Source organism: Eucyclogobius newberryi, unplaced genomic scaffold (genome assembly GCF_026437365.1).
Source record: "Eucyclogobius newberryi isolate DKJ021-1_F unplaced genomic scaffold, fEucNew1.0.hap1 SCAF_9, whole genome shotgun sequence".
Lineage (NCBI taxonomy): Eukaryota > Metazoa > Chordata > Actinopteri > Gobiiformes > Gobiidae > Eucyclogobius > Eucyclogobius newberryi.
Window position 1 is genome coordinate 11,607,186 of NW_027316532.1, and position 20,023 is coordinate 11,627,208.

The following is a 20,023-nucleotide window of genomic DNA, read 5'->3' on the forward strand; positions in this document are numbered from 1 at the left end:
CCCAGTGATTCTAAACCGGGGCCCCGTGGCTTCTGTATCCACGGTGGGATGGAGGGGCCCGTCAGCCCGGTGCAGAGGGGCCCCGTGGCATGTGTATCCACGGTGGGATGGAGGTTACAGAATATTCGGATTTTCAATTTTAAAACCAATACTGTACATCTAAAACATTGAGAGCACAATATTTGATTTATTCTTTTATCATTTGTTTTGAGCCATAAAACCAGAAAAATTGTCATAAATGTACGTCTTCATTTTCTCCCCCAAAAATCCAGGCAGAAGTTGAAGGTGGTATGGACGATTTTTTTCAGCAAATTTTTTATCATATTTCCTCGTGGCGTGGATAAATCATTTGTCCTGCCACGTATCGATCATAAAACGCACCTATCACTCACCTGCAGTAGCGTCAGGCTCGTCCCCACGTTTCCGCGTGCCTAAGCGCATGGATCTATCATAATATAGTTTCCTCAGTGTACGGGGCAAAATGAAGACGGAGAAAGACAGTTCGAGCTGACGCAGAAGTGGACAGAAATCTACGGGAGACGAGCGATGCGATGCGATCCGTTGCGCTAATAAACAAACGCACGTGTGTTGTATCGGGGGAGTGCGCATGCGCACTTCCGCCTGCATTCTCAAATCGCCGAAAAATCGTCCATGCCGCCTTTAAATCTGTGAATAACTCGTTACCTGCAGTTCAGCTGCGGGTTCAACTCCGACACCGATCTGCCCAGGTCTGATCCTACAGAAGACTATCGCCGAAAAATCGTCCATGCCGCCTTTAAATCTGTGAATAACTCGTTACCTGCAGTTCAGCTGCGGGTTCAACTCCGACACCGATCTGCCCAGGTCTGATCCTACAGAAGACTGACCGCAGGTCTGATCCTACAGAAGACTGACCGCAGGGGTTATCCTACTGAAGACTGACCGCAGGTCTTGTCCTACAGAAGACTGACCGCAGGTCTTGTCCTACAGAAGACTGACCGCAGGTCTGATCCTAGAAGACTGACCGCAGGTCTTATCCTGCAGAAGACTGATTGCAGGTCTGATCCTGCAGAAGACTGACCGCAGGTCTTATCCTGCAGAAGAATGATTGCAGGTCTGATCCTACAGAAGACTGACCGCAGTTAGTGGTCAACACTGCAGAGACGTCAGCGTCACAAACGAGCACAGCATTTTGTTTTATTTCAGGTTCAAGAACAGATTCAATCATCTTGGCATCATTTTAGTCTGACAGATTTGGGTAAATCAGCTGTAACGATAATGAGTCTCTGATGTGACTGGTGTCACATACAGAGGCTGAAAACGTGTTGCATTTAAAGGGTTTATATATATATATATATATATATATATATATATATATATATATATATATATATATATATATATCTATATCTATATCTATATCTATATCTATATCTATATCTATATCTATATCTATATCTATATATCTATATCTATATCTATATCTATATCTATATCTATATCTATATCTATATATATATATATATATATATATATATATATATATATATATATATATATATATATATATATATATATATATATATATATATATATATATATATATATATATATATATCTATATCTATCTATCTATCTATCTATCTATCTATCTATCTATCTATCTATCTATCTATCTATCTATCTATCTATCTATCTATCTATCTATCTATCTATCTATCTATCTATCTATCTATCTATCTATCTATCTATCTATCTATCTATCTATCTATCTATCTATCTATCATCTTATTGGTCAATAAGTATTGATATGGTCCACCACGGTCCAGGGCAGTGCTGAGGTCACATGTTGCTGATGTGGTCCACCATGGGGTCTGTAGACGTCCAGCTCTTCAGCAGCAGACGACAGCAGGAGACCAGATTACTGACCGCTGCGCTCCACGTGTGAGGGTCCCGGTCCCCTGGGTTCGTCCGCAGGTCCAGAACGATTCTTCGGCCTGGACGGAGCGCTCTGACCCTCTCGGAGAACTCCAGCAGCTCTCCTGGCTGGATGAAGTTGGAGCTGCACACAATGTGGAATCACACAGCGTTAGAAAGAGTGCACTTCACCATCGTCCCTCCAGCGCCCCTTGGAGGCAGGAGGCCCCCAGGAGGCAGTGACGGGCAAGTGAAGCCTCATGAAACAGCATTTGAACCAAATGTTGAGGCTTTGACAGTTTAAAACACTTTTTTAGCACTGCCACACCCACATTTTCACACCCACACGTTTCTAGAATAATATGAAAAATAAACATTTGATACAAGCATGGACATTTTAATTACTTGTGTGCGCTTTTATTCTCTTACTTTGGAAACGCAGCAACATGGGAAATGAACAGAGATTCTTGATAAATACACAACTACACATACCCACACCTTGTCTAATCTGTAGAACCAGAGTGCTAACCACTGCACCATGTGACCGTGTGTGACAGGTTTACCACACTGTAGTGTCGTTGTGAGGAAGTTGCACAAACTCATGAGGATGTAACCATCATAAAATTACGAATCATCTTGATTTTCACGGGTCCAACCTGCAAAGACCTTTATGGCCTGTGGGACTTCAGTCATAAGTCTGAGACAGACTTGTTCTGTGGTTGGTTTAAAGTCAATGAACCTGGTGAACTACAGCAGTTCATGAAGCGTCTGAGTCACGTGCTGTCAATCATGTTTCGGGGAGCAGTGTTTCCATACGACCATCACGACTTGGAGGCACAACAGATGGTCAAGCCACCAAAGCTGGAACGCTCTTCTCTGCGTTGAGGAGCAGTGGCTCAACTACAAGCTCCTCTGTGTGAGTGAGCTCCAGAGCACCAAACCACTCATAGGTGAGAGCGGTATCATAGATTACTCACTCAGAGCATTAAGAGGCTAATCACAGTGTAAACAAGTGTGAACTCTCCAAAGAAGCAAGTGGCTTTAGTCACAGGCCATAAAGCTCCTTAGATCAAACAGAAGATAAGTCATTCCATATCATAGAGAACAAGAGGAGCTTCGGGGTTTGGCGACGGGCTGGAAACACCCGCTGCTGCAGAAACTAGCTTTAAAAATATCCTTTGACCCACATGATCCCAGAAAAGACAAACAAGAGACGAGTGGACAAGGAAAACAAAAGCCTGGTAAAACGACGGGACCAAGACAAACGAAGCCGCCGACCCGTTCAAAAATGGCGTCTTTTAGAAGGGAAATGAAGCAGCTTCCGGCGACAAGACATACCCAGCGCTCCTTGATGGCTCAGGAGGCCCCTCCCATCACAATAGAAAGAGCACATCACCATGGCAACCAAGACCAGCAGCTGATGAACCACAAGGTCTGATAATGAGGCTTCTTAACGAGGGTTTGAAGGAACATGTCCCGAGTGTTAAAGGAGACCTCCGGGGTTAAAGGAGACCTCCGGGGTTAAAGGAGACCTCCGGGGTTAAAGGAGACCTCCGGGGTTAAAGGAGACCTCCGGGGTTAAAGGAGACCTCCGGAGTTAAAGGAGACCTCCGGAGTTAAAGGAGACCTCCGGAGTTAAAGGAGACCTCCGGGGTTAAAAGGAGACCTCCGGGGTTAAAGGAGACCTCCGGGGTTAAAAGGAGACCTCCGGGGTTAAAAGGAGACCTCCGGGGTTAAAAGGAGACCTCCAGGGTTAAAGGAGACATTTCTGTTGATTTGAAGAGACTGATGATAGTGATTGATTTGTTTTTGACAGACCTTATGTTGGCGTCTGCTTTAGTGCATAAACTGTGTCTAATTACATCCACTCATGCCAAAGAGTGCCAAAGTGTTGGATTTGTGGAAAAATTGAAAAATACATGTAGAAGGCGGCAGGGGCGTGTGGTGGACCGTTCGAGGATTGGAGCCAGGAGCGGCCGGGGAGCTCTCGGGGGCCCTTTATTCGGGGGCCCTTTATTAGGAATGGACTTTCCTCCACTTTTTGATCGATTACAAATTTTGGGTTCGGTTTCTATGTTATCCATTCATCGGTTTCCTGTTTTTGTAGTTCTTGCATTTCTTTGTTATGTTCGACCGGAGAGTTTAAGGCCACGTAAAGGTTATTCATGGTAAAAAATCAATACAATCAACTCAAAGGCATCGAAGGTTTTACAAGTGGAATCCTTTAAACATTAACAGCATATTGAACTCTATTAAGTGATCAAAAATGTTGACAGAATATACATGATATTTTTATTAAAGACACATTTGAACAACACTGAACATCAAAAACAAACCATATGTTGTGGAAGGTCGTGTCATTCATCACACGAGGCAAACACAGGAGTTCACTACTTATTCCAAACCAAATAATGGTTAAGGGAGCGATGAATGAAGAATTAAGGACTGACTTCTGGAGGGGGATGAACCCTAATGCACGCCCTGTACCCTCCATCCACATGCATTATAGTCCAGACTAGACTATTTCTTTAGCTTCAATAAAAATATGCAGTGATTATGTTCTTTCTCCTCATTCTCATTTGCTCTTTATTTGTTTAGTAAAAGATCATTTATATATGTGTGTGCCCAATAGTATTTAGTTGACCTCTAAATCTTTGGGATCAAAAGAGTTGAAGAGTTTGTTACCTGAGGTCGAGTCGCTGCAGAGCGCCGTGGGAGGCTCCTGAGAAGAGCTGAGCCAGCACTGGGACCTGCCTGGCTGTGGACACAGAGTGGACACGGAGTGGACACGGAGTGGACACAGAGCAGTGAGCAGTACAAAATGTAAACACAGAGAACACGACACAGAGAGCAAAACAAAGTCTAGATATTCATTAAATAAAAATAAAATTACGTCACAGCAAATGGCTCCCATTTAGTCCAGAGTCTTTCAAGAGTCATTTATTAAATTAAGTCCAAATGTTTTTGTTTTTTTAATATCCAAATGTAAGTTGTAATTTGGCCTCCGCGTGCCGTTCGCGTCGGCCTCTGTGTCCGGCTCTGGGATCAACTTCTCGAGGAAACTTTCCGTGTTGTTCCCCTCTTCACCGTCTGGAACTCCCACGAGTCTCTTTCTACGGGACCTGGACTCCAAATCCAGGATCTTTTCAAGAGCGCTGAGCCTGTTTAGCCCTGTTAGCCCCGTTAGCCTTGTTAGCCCTGTTGGGGCCCCGGTCCACAGTTGTTCATCTTCCGTAGCATTATCTGTCCTGTGTTGTCGTTTTTTGCTCATGTCTTGCTCCTCGTTTCTTGGGATTATGTGGGAAAAACAGTGTGTCTCTGCAGTGAGTGTGTCTGCAGTAGTGGAGCGAGTGTGTGTCTGCAGTGAGTGTGTGTCTGCAGTAGTGGAGCGAGTGTGTGTCTGCAGTGAGTGTGTGTCTGCAGTGAGTGTGTGTCTACAGTGAGTGTGTGTCTGCAGTGAGTGTGTGTCTGCAGTGAGTGTGTGTCTGCAGTAGTGAAGCGAGTGTGTGTCTGCAGTGAGTGTGTGTCTGCAGTAGTGGAGCGAGTGTGCGTCTGCAGTAGTGGAACGAGTGTGTGTCTGCAGTAGTGGAGCGAGTGTGTGTCTGCAGTAGTGGAGCGAGTGTGTGTCTGCAGTAGTGGAGCGAGTGTGTGTCTGCAGTAGTGGAGCGAGTGTGTGTCTGCAGTAGTGGAGCGAGTGTGTGTCTGCAGTAGTGGAGTGAGTGTGTGTCTAGTCCCACGTCATAATCCGAAGGCTTTGGTACAGATGATTTACATTGACATTTACAATATAGGACTTTTAATGTTTCGTCTGAAACTCCTGAGCCTAACGCGTCTCCTCGTCTTGTCCCCAAGTGTTACCGATGCAGTTGTCTGGTTGTGTGGTGATTGTTACCGATGCGGTTGTGTGCCAGGCTCAGCGTGTGTAGAGTCCGGTGCGCGGCCAGAGCAGTGGTCAGCCGCTGTAAACTCTCCTCTTTGTTGCTCCAGTTCTCCAGCAGCCGACAGTCCTTCATGCTCAGCTCTGGGAAAACAGCAGCACTGAGCACATAATGTACATAATGTACATAATGTCCAAACATGTCCAGGTTATTTTCACCACAACGTACTAGAATGCCTATAATTCAAAAGTGACTGGAGCTCCGGTCAGAATTCTCAAATAGAATTCACTGGTCAGACTGACAAACATCGAACACAGCGAAAAAAACAAACAGCCAGTGAGAGGCGGGACCAGCGAGAGGCGGGACCAGCATGAGCTCAGGATAATAGAGAATTAAATTACAAAGTGAGGTGGTGTCATCCAAAGAAAAAAAAGGGGTTAAAGTTCAAAGTGGTCACATGCTGCAGCGGTCACATGCTGCAGAGGTCACATGTTGCAGGAAGAGGTCACATGTTGCAGGAAGAGGTCACATGTTGCAGGAAGAGGTCACATGTTGCAGTGGTCACATGTTGCAGTGGTCACATGTTGCAGTGGTCACATGTTGCAGTGGTCACATGTTGCAGTGGTCACATGTTGCAGTGGTCACATGTTGAAGAGGACAGAAGTTCTGGGCTTTGATCCTCCTCTACACTTAAAAGACACACGTTTGAGGACATGTCCATCTGCTCTTCCTCGTCTACTCGTCCTCTGCTAACGACCTGAAACATCTGCTCAGCCTCAGTCTGGAGTGACCTCTGGAAGTCCACTGGTCCCTCCTGACCATACTGGTCCCTCCTGACCACAGGATTGCCATTGTTCAAAAGACGTGGTGTTGTCAGTTTAAAGGAGTTGAAGCCGTAACATGAAGGTGAAAACCAGTCTCAAAACAGTAAATGTCAGAGTCGGCCCAAATGGGACTGAAGCTCATTAAATGTAAAACATCACCAGGTCCTAAAGGTTCAATAAATAGAACTTAATGTAACTGCAGTGTCTGCAGCTCACACGTGTTTTAGACCAAAACTGAACACATGAAAGGGTCGAGTGACGTTTACCTTGCAGCTGGCAGCGGCTGAGCAGCTGAAGGATCTGCTCCAAACAGTCTGACAGGTTCATGTCCTCCAGGGACAGACTGCTGAGGCCCCCACAGGCCCCTGAAACACACATCAGTGTCACTCTTTCTCCACAGTGACTGTAGCCTCCTCATTGAGCTCAGATCGCTGTTGTACGTTGTATATTTTCTACTGAAAGTGTTTTTCAAACTTACTATAAGTGATCTGTTCTTTTCTTCTGTATCCACCTCTGTATCTACCTGCGTTGCATCAATGAAATTTCCCCATGTGGGACAATAAAAGAATATCTTATCTTATATTTTGGCTGAACACGTTTCCCCTCATGACAGTGTCTCCTGAGGGCCAGTTCCACCATGACCTCAGCATAAACACACATCATGATGAATGTGACCAGTGAGCATCGTTACCTGTCAGAGTGGTGAGGAGCCTGCCGTACTGTGCTCCACTCTGCAGGCGGAGTCCACACACCTGCAGTGACCTGAGGTGAGGGCAGCGCTGGAGCAGTGAGGGCAGGACGCCCGGGGGCGTGGGCTGCCGGTTCAGGCTCACGCTCAGCTTCTGGAGGAGAGGACGCTCTGCAGCACAAACAGGAGATGAGAACCTGCTGGTGTGGCCGTCCTCACAGGGCTTTGCAGAGCAGAGGCTTCAGAACTTACGGCAGTGGTGTGGTGGTGGGCCCCAGGCCCCCGAGGGCCCAGCGGTGCAGTGGACCTCCGCAGAGAGTGACAGCAGCCGGGGACAGGCCTCCAGCAGGTGCTCCAGAAGAAGAGGACAGGGGAGAATGCCGACACTGAGCTCAGTCACACCTCCAGCTGGATCTCTGCTCTGCTTCTGTAAAGCCCCTCTCACTTCCAGCGCTGCAGACTGTGTGAGCGGCACTGCACAGTCACACACAGCAGCAGTCACACACAGCAGCACAGTCACACACACAGCAGCACAGTCACACACACACACAGCAGCACAGTCACACACACAGCAGCACAGTCACACACACAGCAGCACAGTCACACACACAGCAGCACAGTCACACACACCAGCACAGTCACACACACAGCAGCACAGTCACACACACAGCAGCACAGTCAAACACACAGCAGCACAGTCACACACACCAGCACAGTCACACACACAGCAGCACAGTCACACACACAGCAGCACAGTCACACACAGCAGCACAGTCACACACAGCAGCACAGTCACACACACAGCAGCACAGTCACACACACAGCAGCACAGTCACACACAGCAGCACAGTCACACACAGCAGCACAGTCACACACAGCAGCACAGTCACACACAGCAGCACAGTCACACACAGCAGCACAGTCAGCACTTCTACAAAACACTAGAGAAATGTTGATAATGATTGTGCTGCTGCTTCTGCTCCAGTGAGCGAGACGCAAAAGTACTAATACCCACAATGCCACGGTGCTGTTACCTACCATAGCTGTGCAGAGTGAGGGACCTCAAGCAGCTCCAGGAGGGCAGGGCACAGACCACAACTCTCAGAGAGTCTGCCAGGCACTGCGTCAGCTCCAGGCTGTCGATGTAACCACGGCGACACACCTCAGGTGACACCCTGCCACCCGAACACTCACCCACACCTCCCCCATCCCTGCTACCCGGTCCCCTGCCCTCCCTGTGGTCCTGCCCCCTGTGGTCCTGCCCCCTGTGGTCCTGCCCCCTGTGGTCCTCCTCCCTGTGGTCCTCCTCCCTGTGGTCCTCCTCCCTGTGGTCCTCCTCCCTGTGGTCCTCCTCCCTGTGGTCCTGCCCCCTGTGGTCCTGCCCCCTGTGGTCCTGCCCCCTGTGGTCCTGCCCCCTGTGGTCCTGCCCCCTGTGGTCCTGCCCCCTGTGGTCTAGTCGGGGCCGTTTGCAGGCGGGCCCCAGGTCCTCCTCGCTGGAGCTCCAGGGGCCCCAGCACAGGGGAGATGTCTGGTTCTTCTCCTCAGACGTGACCAGGGTCCCGGGGCCGCGTCTGTGCAGGATCCAGGCCAGAGTGAGCGGGCAGCGGCCCTGGAGCTGCACTTTCCTGACCTGACCATGGTCCAGCAGCCTGTGGAGCACCAGCAGAGCCACATGGTTCTCCCCTTCAACAGGAACCAGAACCACAAGGACCAAAGTCAGATTTAAATCAATGATATTCTTTCTGACATTAGTGACTGATTCTAATCTTTCAGCTTTAAGGCTGAAGCCGACGCCTCCAACACAATCCAAACAATGAGAACATTTGATTAGGTCAGATATCATTATAATTCCTCTTGACGTGATGTTAGACCAAACGCCACTAATTAGAATTCTTTGAAGATACAATACGTGGATCCCACTCTCACAGGCAGTAAATGTGTTTAGTTACAGAAAACTGAAAACTTACAAAAAGTTACAATATATTTTATTGTAAAACATTGTGTTTGTTTCATTGTTGACTCGCGTCCTAAAAGCTGCTCCACTGCTGCAGCAAGAGGCCCCAAGATGCTCCAGAACCAACTCATCCAAACAGAGCTCTTCACTCTCAACATGCTGGCCTTCTGGTGGTGCCAAGAGTCTCTAAAGGCACAGTAGGAGGTAGAGCTTTCTGGTGGTGCCAAGAGTCTCTAAAAGCACAGTAGGAGGTAGAGCTTTCTGGTGGTGCCTAGAGTCTCTAAAAGCACAGTAGGAGGTAGAGCTCCTGTCCATGTTAAAGAGGCCGACACAGTCTCTTCATATAAGACCAGGCTTAAAACGTTCCTCTTTGAAATGGCTTATGGTTGTGACTCATGGTTGTGCCAGACGGCATACGTGATAGCACGTATGCCGTCTGGCAGCGTTGTGGGGTCTCAACAGTTTGTTGCATGTCATTCCTCAGTCTCATCCCCATTTAATACTACACTGTCCTGTCAATCTACGGCCCAAAAAACCTTTAAAAATAAATACATAAAAATGGCTTATGATGCTGGAGGAAGTATGGCATCTGTCTGTTCACCACTGTTCACAGGAGCGCCCTTCCATAGATCTAGATCTAGATCTTGACATCAGCTCTAAGTTCTAGTCGGTTTCATTCCAGGCAAAACACTTTGCTCTTCCATTACAAAGATGGAAATACAGTATGTTCTGGACTCAAACAGTGGCGTGTCGTCAGGGTGATCAAGGCAATCAAAGATGGACCAATAAAATATAAACGTACAACTATATAATATATAATGTGTCACAACTATATGAATTCCCCTCACTAGTGTCTTATAGTGGCCTCTACAGGCCGCTGGGCAGTAATGCAGCCTAACCCTGCATTATAGACACTGGCCAGGCTCTGGAACCCATGAGCGGGGAGAGGCGGCGGGCTAATGTGGGCTGGTGCGGGCTAATGTGGGCTGGTGCGGGCTAATGTGGGCTGGCTAATCGGTTGGGCCTTCGGGTCGGGGGCCTCTCACTGTAATGAGTCTGTACCACAACTAAAGTGACATGAAGCTGTCGTCTCTTGTCTAATGCTCAGCTCTCAAATTAAAACTAGTGGAAGTTTTGGCAAAACACAAAGCTTTGGATGAGCTGTTAAGTACAGGTCCACATGGGCAACACAGAGAAGCCCAGAGGGCCCCAGAGGGCCCCTCGTCTGTGTGCCTTGTACAGCATCATGTCTGAGCACACGTTGATGAGACAAACCTTTGGATGGATCCAGGCTGCTTGACACGCCCACACTGCTGACGTGCCTCTCCAGCACCTCCAGCACCTCCCTTAGCTCCTCCGTCAGCCTCCGCAGCGGCGCGTCAAGGTTCACTAAGAGAAAGTCCGGAATGGACCGGGCGGCCGCGCCAAGAAACGAGCTGGTGTTCAGACTGGACAGGTTTTTTTTTATGAAGCCAATCCTGGAGTTACTGTACAGGACAGAGAAGAACAGGCTCTTCATCACCAGGAGCTTGGCCTCGTCTTCACGGGACACGTCCACCACCTGCAACAAACCACAGTGTGAACCCCTGCATTATACCATGTGACGCTGTACAACAGGGGCCCGCAGGCCCCAAGTCCAGACCCCACAAGCACAAACGTGATGCTGCAGATGATTTGGTGTAAATGTAACACGTGTAAGTCAGCTCAACAATGAGGAACATTACGCGCTGTGACACCGGGGGACGGCGTGTACGGGCTTCATCGCCGTGACACCGGGGGACGGCGTGTACGGGCTTCATCGCCGTGACACCGGGGGACGGCGTGTACGGGATTCATCGCCGTGACACCGGAGGACGGCGGGTACGGGCTTCATTGCCGGGACACCGGGGGACGGCGTGTACGGGATTCATCGCCGTGACACCGGGGGACGGCGTGTACGGGCTTCATCGCCCTGACACCGGAGGACGGCGTGTACGGGCTTCATCGCCCTGACACGACACCGGAGGACGGCGTGTACGGGCTTCATCGCCATGACACCGGGGGACGGCGTGTACGGGCTTCATCGCCGTGACACCGGGGGACGGCGTGTACGGGCTTCATCGCCGTGACACCGGGGGACGGCGTGTACGGGCTTCATCGCCGTGGCACCGGAGGACGGCGTGTACGGGCTTCATCGCCGTGACACCGGGGGACGGCGTGTACGGGATTCATCGCCGTGACACCGGAGGACGGCGGGTACGGGCTTCATTGCCGTGACACCGGGGGACGGCGTGTACGGGATTCATCGCCGTGACACCGGGGGACGGCGTGTACGGGCTTCATCGCCGTGACACCGGAGGACGGCGTGTACGGGCTTCATCGCCCTGACACGACACCGGAGGACGGCGTGTACGGGCTTCATCGCCATGACACCGGGGGACGGCGTGTACGGGCTTCATCGCCGTGACACCGGGGGACGGCGTGTACGGGCTTCATCGCCGTGACACCGGGGGACGGCGTGTACGGGCTTCATCGCCGTGGCACCGGAGGACGGCGTGTACGGGCTTCATCGCCGTGACACCGGGGGACGGCGTGTACGGGCTTCATTGCCGTGACACCGGGGGACGGCGCGTACGAGCTTCATCGCCGTGACACCGGGGGACGGCGTGTACGGGCTTCATCGCCGTGGCACCGGAGGACGGAGTGTACGGGCTTCATCGCCGTGACACTGGGGGACGGCGTGTACGGGCTTCTTCACCGTGGCACCGGGGGACGGCGTGTACGGGCTTCTTCACCGCGGCACCGGAGGACGGCGTATACGGGCTTCATCGCCGTGACACTGGGGGACGGCGTGTACGGGCTTCTTCACCGTGGCACCGGGGGACGGCGTGTACGGGCTTCTTCACCGTGGCACCGGAGGACGGCGTGTACGGGCTTCATCGTTGGTCAGGCCGCTGTGTGTGATGTCAGGTTATGAGAAGACGACCGGAGTCTCGTCCCAGGACATTTGCTCTTTGGCTTTAATGCTTCAATGCTCAGTCTGGGCTATTTGTAATAGACGTGAAGCGGATTTATTTATTTATTAATTTTATGTATTTATACAGGGAAAACTGAGAAAATGTCCCGCTTTAGTCCCGCTTTAGTGCCGCTTTAGACCCACTTTAGACCCACTTTAGACCCACTTTAGACCCACTTTAGACCCACTTTAGACCCGCTTTAGACCCGCTTTAGACCCGCTTTGGACCCGCTTTGGACCCGCTTTGGACCCGCTTTGGACCTGCTTTAGTCCTGCATAGATTATCCATGTTTTTTCTGGTAGATTTGGTTAGTTTAGTCTTGGTTTAGACCAAGACTAAACCTTTGCACTAGTCGAGTGGGTTTTAGTGCTTTTTTCTGTTTTTAGTCTAATATGATATTTAAGTCAAGTTGATTTCTGTTGTCGACTCATGTCACTGTGGATCTTATGGAGATAAAACATCAAACTGTGGCCCCCAGACCTTCTGGGCCCGCTTCAGTCCTCAACATCCTGCGCAGGATGTTGAGGACTGAACATCCTGAAGGTTCTAAGAGCTTCAGGACGGGAGAGGGCGGAGTCATATGACCTTTGCAGTGGGTGATATGACCTTTCTGAAAATGTCTCAAATTCCTGAGCTTAAAAGTTTAATAGAGGATTTTTAGCTGATTTGAGATCTCAAGCGACCCCTCAGCCCCCCCCTCAGCCCTCCCTCCTGTTCTTTCCAAGAGGCCGCCTCCCATAAAACTTCATGCAGAAGCCCCGCCTCTACACGTGTGTTTATTGATGCGATCCGTCGCACTAACAAACAAACGCCCATGTAGAGGCGGGGCTTCTGCATGAAGAGGCGGGGCTTCTGCATGAAGAGGTGGGGCTTCTGCATGAAGAGGTGGGGCTTCTGCATGAGGCCTCCTCTGTCGTCCCTGAGGGTCACAGTGTGTTAGACTTACAGAAGACGGTCCCCGCAAGAGCCTCAGGATTCGCCTCCAGGCGCTGAGCGTAGACACTCCTGCCACACACAAGCACAAGACTCATGACACAGGCACAAGACTCATGACACAGGCACAAGACTCATGACACAGGCACAAGACTCATGACACAGGCACAAGACTCATGACTCATGACACAGGCACAAGACTCATGACTCATGACTCATGACACAAGCACATGACTCATGACACAAGCACATGACTCATGACACAAGCACATGACTCATGACACAAGCACATGACTCATGACACAAGCACATGACTCATGACACAAGCACATGACTCATGACACAAGCACATGACTCATGACACAAGCACATGACTCATGACACAAGCACATGACTCATGACACAAGCACATGACTCATGACACAAGCACATGACTCATGACACAAGCACATGACTCATGACACAAGCACATGACTCATGACACAAGCACATGACTCATGACACAAGCACATGACTCATGACGCCACACGCGCCGCGACACACACGCGACACACCAGCTTCAGGAAGTGCTCAGGAAGATCTTTGTTCCTCTGCTCCTCAATCACTGACTGTGCGGGACAGAGTCACAGTGAGGGACAGAGTCACAGTGAGGGACAGAGTCACAGTGAGGGACAAAGTCACAGTGAGGGACAGTGTCACAGTGAGGGACAGAGTCACAGTGAGGGACAGAGTCACAGTGAGGGACAGAGTCACAGTGAGGGACAGAGTCACAGTGAGGGACAGTGAGGGACAGAGTCACAGTGAGGGACAGAGTCACAGTGAGGAACAGTGAGGTAAAAGCGGTCCTACCTCTGCAGTTGAGCGCCGGTTGCAGATGGTCCAGCTGATACACAGTGAGGTGAAGCTGCAGCTCCTCCAAAAGGACGAGTGGGAGAACTACACCAGGGCAAGAACACAGACTCGGGCAGTGCACAGCAGATATACACAGGGTTTGGTGACCACAGAGACATGTCTATGTCCTAGTCCAGGTCCAGGACTAACGCCTTGTTGTACAGGTCTGGTTTAGATCTTACCTTAGTCATTGCTAAATCCAATCATATGTTTCAGCACCGATTGTGATCATTAAACTTCTTTTCATAATTGCAGTTTTAATTGCTAAAGTTTATCTTGATGGTCGGTTTTGGAAAAATATCGAATTAGTTGTTTAAGACTCTAGAATGTGATGATGTCATACATGGTGGGAGGAGCCACATGTCCTTATTGATGCCAGCGAAGTACAATATATGAAATATCTAGAAGGTCAATAATATCCCGCCATATCTTTGTGATGGCCCCTCCCTCTCATCCATGGCAGGAGTCCAAGCGGGACCGCAATGTTAAAAACGTCCCAAAACGGATGACAGCGGTCCGCCCCCTGGCCGATGTCTGGTCTAGTGCTCGTCATGGCATAAATAAGACAAGGTGTGGACCTGGGTTTGCACTCAGACAGGCCAAAACGTTGAAGCATTTTCTCAATGTACTTTTTCTGAGTCATTTTGATTTCATTCCCCTTCTGTTCAAACTGTATCCCGAGAAAATAGGATATTTTGCCCAGGTCTTTCATATTGAATTTGGACTTCTTCTTCCTACTTCTTTAAATGCCATTAGCAAATCCAGGTTGCTAGCACCAATTATTAAGTCATCTATTACTGATGACAAGTACCGTTTCATTTTCTGAACATTTTCTGTACACACAATGATCAGAAGAGTTTCTCTCAAAACTGTTTTGTTCCAAATAGTCATGTAAAAGTTTGTACCAGTTTCGGCCGGATTGTTGCTAATCTGTATTAAAGCACGCACCGCAGTGATATTTGCTGTGGGTGCAAAAGCTTTGTGATAATCTATTCCTTCTGTTTGGCTATATCTTTTTGCCACAAATTTAGCTTTAAAAAATGTTCCCTGCTCATTTTCTTTAAGTGCATATACCCATTTTCCACCTACAGTGGTTCTACCTTCAGGTAATGTAGTCAGTTCAAATGCCTTGTTTTTTTTGAGAGTTCATCTTTTCTGCCATTGCTTGTTCCCACTTAGAAGCCTCTGGTGCCATCAAGGCCTCTTTAAAGGTTTGGGGGCAGCATGTGGGATACATGCTGCCCTGTAACAATAATAAACACTTAAATAGGTTACAGCAGGCTCATCTTTACAGTTTGATGTGTGATCCTCCAAGTATTTCGGAGGTTTTGTTTCCCTCATTGGATAGCGTCTTTGTTGGCATTGCTCCTCAGTCTCTTTTGTGTCTGTTGTATCACAGTCCGGTTCATTGGCGTTTTCCTCACTTTCATGTAGTGATTCTCCTACAGGAGCGTTTACAGGTGCTTTGTAATAGTCCAGTTGTAATTCTGACTCACTTTCTTCAGTCTGTGTTTGTTGTTCAACTTTTTCAGATGTGTAATTTTTAATAAACTTGACCAGTCTATGCTTTGACACTTTTCCCTTGTGTGGAATATAAACTATGGAACACTGGACCAGCTCTATACCCTCCATCGGGTGCACGAGGGTTCATGGGAGTTTGCCCAACCAGTCCACATGTGCTTTGTGGATCTGGAGAAGGCTTTCGACCGTGTCCCTCCGGGTGTCCTTTGGGGGGTGCTTCGGGAGTACAGGGTCCGGGGCCCTTTGCTCAGGGCTGTCCGGTCCCTGTATGACCGGAGCAGGAGCTGTGTTCGCATTGCCGGCAGTAAGTCAGACCTGTTCCCAGGGCATGCTGGACTCCGCCAGGGCTGCCCTTTGTCACCGGTTCTGTTCATAATTTTTATGGACAGAATTTCTAGGCGCAGTCTAGAGGGTCGGAGGGTGTCCGGTTTGGGGACCACAGGATTCCATCTCTGCTGTTTGCAGACGATGTTGTCCTGATGGCTCCAGCAAACCCGGATCTGCAACATGCACTGGGACAGTTTGCAGCCGAGTGTGAAGCGGCTGGGAAGAGAATTAGCACCTCCAAATCCGAGGCCATGGTTCTCGACCGGAAAAAGGTGGCTTGCCCTCTTCAGGTGGGTGGGGAGTCCTTGCCCCAAGTGGAGGAGTTCAAGTATCTCGGGGTCTTGTTCACGAGTGAGGGAAGGATGGAGCGTGAGATCGACAGGCGGATCGGTGCAGCGGCTGCAGTGATGCAGTCGCTGCATCGGACCGTTGTGGTAAAGAGGGAGCTGAGCCGAAAGGCAAAGCTCTCTGTTTACCGGTCGGTCTACGTTCCTACCCTCACCTATGGTCATGAGCTTTGGGTAGTGACCGAAAGAACAAGATCGCGGATACAAGCGGTCGAAATGAGTTTCCTCCGCCATGTGGCTGGGCGCTCCCTTAGAGATATGGTGAGGAGCTCGGCCACACGGGGGGAGCTCGGAGTAGAGCCGCTGCTCCTCCACGTCGAGAGGAGCCAGCTGAGGTGGCTCGGGCATCTGTTCCGGATGCCTCCTGGGCGCCTCCCTCGGGAGGTCTTTCGGGCATGTCCCACCGGGAAGAGGCCCCGGGGAAGACCCAGGACACGCTGGGGAGACTATGTCTCTCGGCTGGCCTGGGAACGCCTCGGGATCCCCCCGGAGGAGTTGGAGGAAGTGTCTGGGGAGAAGGAAGTCTGGGAGTCCCTGCTCAGACTGCTACCCCCGCGACCCGGCCCCGGATAAGCGGCAGAAAATGGGTGGATGGATGGAATATAAACTAGGTATGCTGGGCTATTTATACTGTAGCCCACAAATATTCCTTTTTCACATCTGGGATCAAGCTTCTTGTGATCATGGATGTATGCGTAACACTCAGATCCAAATATCCAGAGTTTAGAGAGATCTGGTCTTTTGCCTGTAAGCATCTGATATGGTGTACTTTTAGTTCTATTATTGTAACATAGGGCCACAGTGCTTTAGGTAACCCCTTTTCCAACAGTAGGCACCTTCCCATATCAAACAAAGTTCTCCATTGTCTCTCCGCTGTGCCGTTCTGAAGAGGAGAATATGGTGCAGATGTTTCATGTTTTATACCCGTTTCTCTTAGTAGGGTTTGAAAGGAGCTGCTCGTGAATTCAGTGCCATTATCTGATCTAATGCACTTGACACGGCCGTAAGGTGCACAGTCAGCTAGAAACATTTCTGTTGCCACTGTGGTTTCACTTTTGTATTTTAGGAAATAGACCGACACTGGCCCTGAAAAGTCATCTGTAAATATAATGGCATACTTATGACCACTGTGGCCGTTTGGCTCAATGGGGCCAGCTAAATCAGAATGCACCAATTCTAAGGGCTCACTTGCTTTTGGGTCACATTTTCTGTTTGTTATTTGTGAATTTTCCTTCTGCGCACACCTTACATTCTGATTTAGTATTACCAGTAATTTTCATTCCCTCTACAACAGCAGGTTATTTATACACATCACTCACATTGCAGTGGCCTAAAATCTCGTGCCATGTTCTCACATCACATGTCAGATTTACATTGTCACAAGATCCTATGTCATGAAATGAAGAGTCATTGTTTACCGTTTTTAGGTAGTAGAGCCTATTGTATTCTTCGATGGTGAAGACAGTCCAGTCTTTGTTGATGAGCTCATTCTGGTCTTTCTTGAAGACAACCGCTGCTCCTTAGGCTGTGGCTGCTTTCACAGAGAATATGCTCTGCGGGTAAGATGGGATGAAGAGTGCATCCTTCAGCATGACTGTGGTCCATTTGCCTTGAACATCTTGAAGAGCGACGCTGGCATCCCCCCTCTTCAGCGCCACGTTGTTGGTCCTGGATCCATCAGCGAGTTCCATGTAGTGCTTTCCAGGGTCGAAGGTCTCGTCAAACTGCCTGAATTTATTCATCTCTGTAATGATGTGTGATGTGGCTCCACAGTCCACCATTAGTCTCTCTTTCATTACGTCAGTGGATATTAGTCTATTGCTGACTTGGAACACAAAGGTTTGTTCTTCTTGTTTTTCAGTTCTGTTTTGCATCATCTTCGTTTTTAATTCTTCCTTCTGCATGTCTCATCACTGTGTGTAGAACTTCTGTGATAAGTACTCCACTTTTGGGCAGTTTTATGAGGACAGTCTTTGGCGATGTGCCCACGTTTCCCACATCCATAACATGTGATTGAAGTTATGTTTACTTTCATCACATTGTCTGCTTTTGGTTTATTTTCAAACCTCTCCATCTCTTCATAACTGCGCAGGTTGCTCTTAAACTGTGTGAATGTTATGTCATCCTTGCTTTGGGCTGTATGAATAGAAAAAGGTTTGTACCCTTCTGGAAGTCCCTTTAGAATCATGGCGATAATGAGGCCATCACTTATGACTTCATTTGCACTTCTCAGCGCTGTTACTGCTTTTTCAGTTCGTATTATATATTCCGTCACAGGTTCTTCTGGTCTCTTTTGTAGGGATGTGAGTTCCGTGTACAGCGCAATGATTCTTGGCTTGCCCTGACTGGCGTAGTGATCCCGTAATATTTTTAAGGGCCTTTTTGCCGTCATCAGCTGCATGACCAAGGATAAACTTTTGTCATCAATAAATTGGATGAGTTCCGCATAACACACAGCGTTTTGGTCGGCATCAGGCTCAGCAGTCGATAGGATAATGTCTTTCAGCCCTATTATTCGTATGTGGCTGAGAAAATTTACTTCCCAAAGTTCGTAGTCATTTTCATCACTGCTGAAGACCAACCTTTGCCATCTTCCTCGAGTGTCGCGCCTGGGCCCATAACCTGTTGCGTTTCATGGTTCGTTAGACATCTTTACTGAAAAGAACACACACTTGTAGCTTCTTTGTTCCAATTTATTTCCATCAGGTGCAGAGCTCAACAGCAATCAATTTATATCCCGCCAAGACACCAGGAAGTGGTCACAACCGGAAGTGATCAAATATAACAACAAAATATACATTAACATAAAGTACACATAAATTACAATATGTATGATAACACAATTCTAACACTTCACAACAACAAAAAACACCTCTATCTGTCCTCAAGAGTGTCTGGACAGTGCTGTGGTCATGGTGCGGCTGGTGCGTGACTGACCCTTGGCCGCGTGCTCGGACACGGCGCTGAAGTTGTCCCTCACGGCCCGGAAACACAGCAGCTTCAGGCCGAGGAGCGGCTCTCTGTCCTCGGACATGTCCACCACAGCGCCTTCTGCTCAGGCACGAGGACAATGCGCGGGGACCCGAGGACCGGGATGAACTCTTCTTCTGCAGTTTGCGATGTCTCGGTTTTACCCAATGCTGTATAATTAACGCTAGACAGACTTGAGTTCTGTTGCTGTGACAATTGTGGCGGCCATCTTGGGACTGTAGACGCTGCAGAAAGAGACGGCGCCTGAGGACGTGACAGAAATCACAAAACCTTCATTTCTATTCATTCAGTTTAACAATGTTCGTGGCATGAATCATATATTTTGTCCGTGCTTAGTGACCCGCTAGATGGAAAACCAGATCTCTTGGCCCACTCTGACCCACACTGGTCCACACTCCAGACACTCTTTCTCATATGTATGTGACGTTGCCATGGCGACAGGCGTCTTCGGGATGGACACATCACTTTGAGATAGATTCTTTCCCCATGTTTGAGCGTCCCTACACGTCAGCGCGCTGTCTGCCTATGCCACGTCTGTGCTGAGCGTGTGGATCTTTGGCCACGACTGTCCTCCACCTTATGGGTGGAGCTTTGTATCTTTAATGACGGACCCAGTCTCGTCTGCCCCGCCCTAGATTTAGCTTTCCCATCGGTCTGCACGAGGCACGAGGCTGCGCTCTCATTGGAGCATCAAAGGAAAACTTTTAATGTGATTTTAAGAATCCACATACTTAATTTGTATGAAGAAATCCAACTTTAAATCACTTTTTTTTAGAT

The 20,023-nt window shown here is 48.9% G+C and overlaps 1 protein-coding gene across 1 annotated transcript; it reads right to left on the bottom strand.

Moving 5' to 3' along the window:
• Positions 1–1,688: 1,688 nt before the first annotated feature.
• Positions 1,689–19,317, bottom strand: lrrc41 (leucine rich repeat containing 41). Its single transcript, XM_072439204.1, has 12 exons — positions 19,193–19,317; positions 14,019–14,105; positions 13,183–13,241; positions 10,516–10,801; positions 8,578–8,969; positions 8,325–8,529; positions 7,539–7,760; positions 7,290–7,457; positions 6,865–6,963; positions 5,789–5,917; positions 4,582–4,654; positions 1,689–2,041 (listed from the first exon to the last, which is right to left on the bottom strand). The coding sequence occupies exons 1-12, from the start codon at positions 19,287–19,289 to the stop codon at positions 1,822–1,824; spliced, it is 2,037 nt and encodes a 678-aa protein (XP_072295305.1). The 5' UTR covers positions 19,290–19,317; the 3' UTR covers positions 1,689–1,821.
• Between the last annotated feature and the right edge of the window lie 706 nt (positions 19,318–20,023).

Excerpts from the sequence above, each read along its gene's own strand:
- lrrc41 (XM_072439204.1), bottom strand. The coding sequence starts at position 19,289 with ATGTCCGAGGACAGAGAGCCGCTCCTCGGCCTGAAGCTGCTGTGTTTC. Across the intron at positions 8,970-10,515 it reads CAGCCTGGATCCATCCAAAG|GGGAGAACCATGTGGCTCTG; the intron begins GTTTGTCTCATC and ends TTCCTGTTGAAG. Across the intron at positions 4,655-5,788 it reads CCTGGCACACAACCGCATCG|CCAGGCAGGTCCCAGTGCTG; the intron begins GTAACAATCACC and ends CTGTGTCCACAG.